Source organism: Myotis brandtii, unplaced genomic scaffold, assembly GCF_000412655.1.
Source record: "Myotis brandtii unplaced genomic scaffold, ASM41265v1 scaffold393, whole genome shotgun sequence".
NCBI classification, from domain to species: Eukaryota; Metazoa; Chordata; class Mammalia; order Chiroptera; family Vespertilionidae; genus Myotis; species Myotis brandtii.
The window spans coordinates 2,335,950-2,341,077 of NW_005365070.1; the positions used below are offsets into that span (position 1 = coordinate 2,335,950).

General features: G+C 41.3%; 1 protein-coding gene across 1 annotated transcript in view; it reads left to right on the forward strand.

Annotated features, from left to right (window-relative positions):
* HPRT1 (hypoxanthine phosphoribosyltransferase 1) overlaps positions 1 to 5,128 on the forward strand; it is a 62,611-nt gene that overhangs the window by 56,005 nt on the left and 1,478 nt on the right. Inside the window, 2 exon segments of the mRNA XM_014545001.1 lie at positions 2,895 to 2,977; positions 4,429 to 4,475. Of these exon segments, the coding sequence (XP_014400487.1) occupies positions 2,895 to 2,977; positions 4,429 to 4,475 (130 nt within the window).

Here is a 5,128-nt window from a genome sequence, read left to right on the forward strand (position 1 = left end):
ATATATATATACACACACACACACACACACTCACACACACACACACATATATATATTTTTAATTGACTTTTAGAGAGAGAAGGGAAGGGGGGGAGAGAGAGAGAGAAACATTGATGTGAGAGTGAAACATCGATGGGCTGCCTCCTGCATGCCCCGTACCATGGATTTAGCCTGCAAGCCAGGCATGAGCCCTGACTGGAAATCAAACTGGCAACCTGTGGACAACACCCAACCAACTGGACCACACCAGCCAGGGCTACAATATATATTTGATTTAAAAATTTATATAGTGCCACATTATACATATTCTCTCTTACAACTTGTTATTTTCACTCAAAATTGGTTTTGAGGTTATTCATTTTGACATATATAGAGTCAGTTGTCCGTAAAAATACCACATAGCATTGCAGTGTACGAATCAACCAATTTATGCCCTACAAATAGCGAGATTGCTTGCAGTTTTTCCTTCTACAACAGGGCTGCTAAGAGTGCCCTTTTCATGTCCCAGTGCACATTTGTGTGAGTTCCTTCTAGATACAGGCACTTAGAAGTAGAATGACTGGGTTGTAGAATTTGTACATTTTCAATTATACTATTACTAGAGGCCTGGTGCATGGATTCATGCACCTGTGTAGTCCTTCGGCCTGGCCTGCAGGGATCGGGCCGAAACTGGCTCTCTGACATCCCCCGAGGGGTCCCAGATTGCGAGAGGGCGGTTCTTGGGTGACGCACCCTGGAATCGGGCTCCCTCCTCTCTGGTCTGGAGCGTCACCTGAGAACCTCAGCTGCCAAGTCAGCACAGCTTGGCAGCTCCTGCATTGAGTGAGTGTCTGCCCCCTGGTGATCAGTGTGTGTCATAGCTACTGGCCGATTGGCCGTTCACTTAGGCTTTTATATATGTAGATTGCCAAATTACTTATCAAAGTGGTATATACTTTATACTCCCACCAATAGAATGAATTCTCATTCTTTTATGTAAAATAGTTTAAGGCTTAAGAGCAACTGTAAACCTGAATTTATTTTTGTTTTTAAGGTTATTTAGAAACTTTAGCTTATAGATTAAAAGATAAACAAATGATAACTCCTTTGAAAGGTTTTGTGTACATGAATATCCCTGGGAATGGGTTGCTTTCTTAAAATGTAGATTCATTAATTCCACTTGAGATTGATTTATTTTCTCTGGGGTAATGCTGCCTAATAAATTACCACAAATTTAGCAGATTTAAACAACACAAATTTATTATATCAGTTTACGTGGGTTAGGAGTACAAGTACAGGTTAGCTGGGTCCTCTGCTCGGGGTCTCACCATGCTGAATCAATGCTGGGGCTCCTGTGGCTTATGGTTCTCTTCCATGTTCATTCAGGTTGTTGGCAGAATTTAGTACCTGTGGTTGCAGGACTGGGCTCCATTTTTTTTTTGCTGAGCAGGAGTTGTTCTCAGCTCCTAAAGGCTATCTTCATGTCGTAGCACATGGTCCTCTCACATGGCAGTTGACTTCTTCAAAACCAGCAGGAGAATCGCTCTCCAGTCTCTTACAGTTATCTTGCACAATATAACCTAATCAGGGGAGTGACCATCCTGTCATTTTCACAGTTCTCTCTTTTGTGAGGGAATTATTCCTGGTGTGTACACCTGGGGGCAGGAGTGTCTTGGAGACCATCAGAACAGGATTCTGTCTGCTACAGCTCAAAAATCTGCATTTTTTATTAGTCTCCAGCCATGATATTTCTGATGTCTCACAGACCCCACTTTGTGAAGCACTGCTTTATACCATTTGTAGAGAGTATTTTCATTGAAGAGCATTAAGGTATGGTTTAAGAAATACTTTCCCAGCCCTAGCCGGTTTGGCTCAGTGGATAGAGTGTCGACCTGCGGACTGAAGGGTCCCGGGTTCAATTTTGGTCCAGAGCATGTACCTTGGTTTCAGGCTTCTCCCTTCCCAGGCCCTGGTTGGGGCGCATGCAAGAGGCAACCAAGTGTTGTGTTTCGCTCACATCGATTTTTCAATATTTTTCTCTGTCTTTCCCTCTCTCTTCCACTCTCTCTAAAAATCAGTGGAAAAATATCCTCAGGTGAGGATTAAAAAGTAATATCCCTAACCAGTTTGGCTCAGTAGATAGAGTGTCAGCCTGGTGACTGAAAGGTCCCAGGTTCGATTCTGGTCAAGGGCACATGCCCAGGTTGGGGGCTCAGTACCCAGTGGTGGGTGTGCAGGAGGCAGCCGATTAATGATTCTCTCTAATCATTGATGTTTCTATCTCTCTCTCCCTCACCCTTGCTCTCTGAAATCAATAAAAATATATTTAAAATAATAAATAAGTAAATAAATAAATAAATAAATATTTTCCCAATTAGAGATGGGCTTGTTTTGAATAATGTCCTACTTTTGATTAACTTACTAAGATTCACTTTCACATAAAGACATTTTATATAGTAAAACCTTATTAATTTGGATGCTTTTAAGATGGTATAAAGCAGAGTTTCCGAAAGTGTGCATCTGAGAGTTAGAGGGGAGAGCATCCCAATCTTGAATTTATGAAAAAAATCTGAAATACTTTTAATAATGGAGGGCAGAGCATAATTCTCAAATAACACATGCATGTATGCACACACACACACACACACACACACACACACACACAATTAGTTTCATTGACCTCTTGGTGCCTACAAAAATCCAGTCCTGAGGACTGGCATTCCTACTGCTTGCTGAGAGCCAGGTTATTTACAGATTCTAGAATATCTAGTGTATGAATTGTGGCGAGAATTACTGCACTGAAAAAATTGGCATTGTTCCAATTATACATGAAGTTTGGGTATGTTGTGTTTATAGAATGATTGAATTTAAAGTTATGATGGTTTTATTTACCATTTAAATGTCTTTTTTTAAAGGATATAATTGACACTGGCAAAACAATGCAAACCTTGCTTTCCTTGGTCAAGCAGCATAATCCGAAGATGGTCAAGGTCGCAAGGTATATATAACATTTTGTCATAGGATATTTTCTTCATTTGAAAGAGGTTTAAGGAATTGCTCCTGTGTTAGGGTAAATGTTCTCAATGGCCATTTTATCTTCAAAAAGTAATGTAATCTCAAACTCAGTATCCTTTGTAAATAATTGTGCATTTCTCTTATGACTAATGATCTTGAGATTCTTTTCATTTGCTTATTGGCTCTTTGAGTATCTTCTCTGGAGTGGTTATCCATTTAGAGCATGGAAATTACTTAAAAAACGAGCTACAGTCATGCCTTACAGATGGACCTTTATTAAACATTCAGATCTATAGGCATATGAAGTGCCAACTTCCACTGAACTCTTAGTATAGCTGGCACTGAGTTTGCTGATATCATTTCTGGAGTGTTCCTGAGTGAGTGTAGTTAGAGGGATGGGTTTTTCTGTGAATGACTTTTTTAAAATTTCTATATGGAAATTGAGTCCAGACATATCCTCTATTTAATGACTGGAAGAGAATCATAAGGACTTGAATAGATGATCCCTTGGAGGCTAAGGCTTAGGCTAGTGATTCTCATTCAGCTGCACATTGAAATTACCTGAGAGTTAAAAACAAAACAAACAACAACAAAAAACCCACAACCGATGTCTGTGTCCCATCCCCAATGATTCTGATGTCATTGGTCAGGGGTGTGGCCTGGGTAGTTAAGGTTTTTTTTGTTTGTTTTTTAAGTTCTCAGGTGCAGCTAAGGTTGAGAATCACTTTAGGTCCTCTCCAGCTCTTTAAATATATTTATCTAGGAAGGTATGAAGGCATAAGTTTTATTAGGACTTCCTTTAACACACAATGAGGCTTTCAAAGTACCATCTACCACTTTTTTTAATGGCTAAAAATTTCAGCATGCAGCACTTGAGTTAAAAAATTAGCTTTTGTTAGAGTTGACTCATCCTACCTGCAGTTTTTGCTCTCAAAGATAAATACTACCTCCTTTAGCATGCTAGTTACTTTTTAACCTAGAGTTCCTCTTTGTAAGCAAACTATTAAAAGTCTTGAAAGGTGATGCTCACCACTCCTACATTCTTTGTGGCTTAGAGATTGTGTTTCTAGGGATTCTGGACTGAGAGCACTTATCTTTTCTTTGCTCATTGGCACTCCCCACCCATTTATCTTCCTGATTAGCTGTCTTACGATGGGTGCGTGGGTAGTTGGGGTGCAGCTCTCAGAACAGTCCATCATGTTCCAGGTGGAGATCAATCAAAGGCCTCATCTGTAGTGTGAACTCATCGCTGCCCCTGCCCAGTGATCCCTGTGATTTATTTAGCTCTCTGTTTCATAGACTTTCTTTGGGTATGTTAAAACTGACCATGGTATGCTAATTTCAGATGAAACCATGTTTCAGAACATTAATGTTCTCTTTTGTAATGCTCTGTAGTGTCTATATATGTCACATGTCACATTTTTAAATTAACAGCTTGTTGGTGAAAAGGACCCCTCGAAGTGTTGGATATAGACCAGACTGTAAGTGAATTACTTATTGTCAATCATTTAGCCATCTTTAACCCCAACTAATTTTATAAATGAAACTAGAGGCCCAGTGCTCAAAATTTGTGCACTCGGGGAGAGTCCCTCAGCCTGGCCTGCGTCCTTGGGGGATGTCCCTGCAGGGAGCGGGCCTAAGCCGTCAGTAAGACATCCTTAGCGCTGCCACGGAGGTGGGAGAGGCTCCTGCCACCTCCACTGCCCTTGCCAGCCATGAGCCTGTGGGAGCACACTGACCACCAGGGTGCAGCTCCTGCATTGAGCATCTGCCCCTTGGTGGTCAGTGCGTGTCATAGTGACCGGTCATTCTGCCATTCAGTCGATTTGCATATTAGCCTTTTATTATGTAGGATAGGATGGTTTAGAGTTACATTAGAGAATATTTGTAGAGAAGGCACATTTGATATGAAAGTGATGTTTTCTGGCCCTTGCCGGGTAGCTCAATTGGTTGATGCATTATCCCAATGTTCCAAGGTTGTGGGTTTAATCCGTAGTTAGGGCACATACAGTGGTTAACCGATGAATGCATAAATAAGTGGAACAATGGAACAATGGCTGGATGTTTCTCTGTTTTTCTCTCCCTCTCCCCCCCCCCCTCTTTCTCTCTTCCCCCCCCCCCCCCCCTCCCCCCC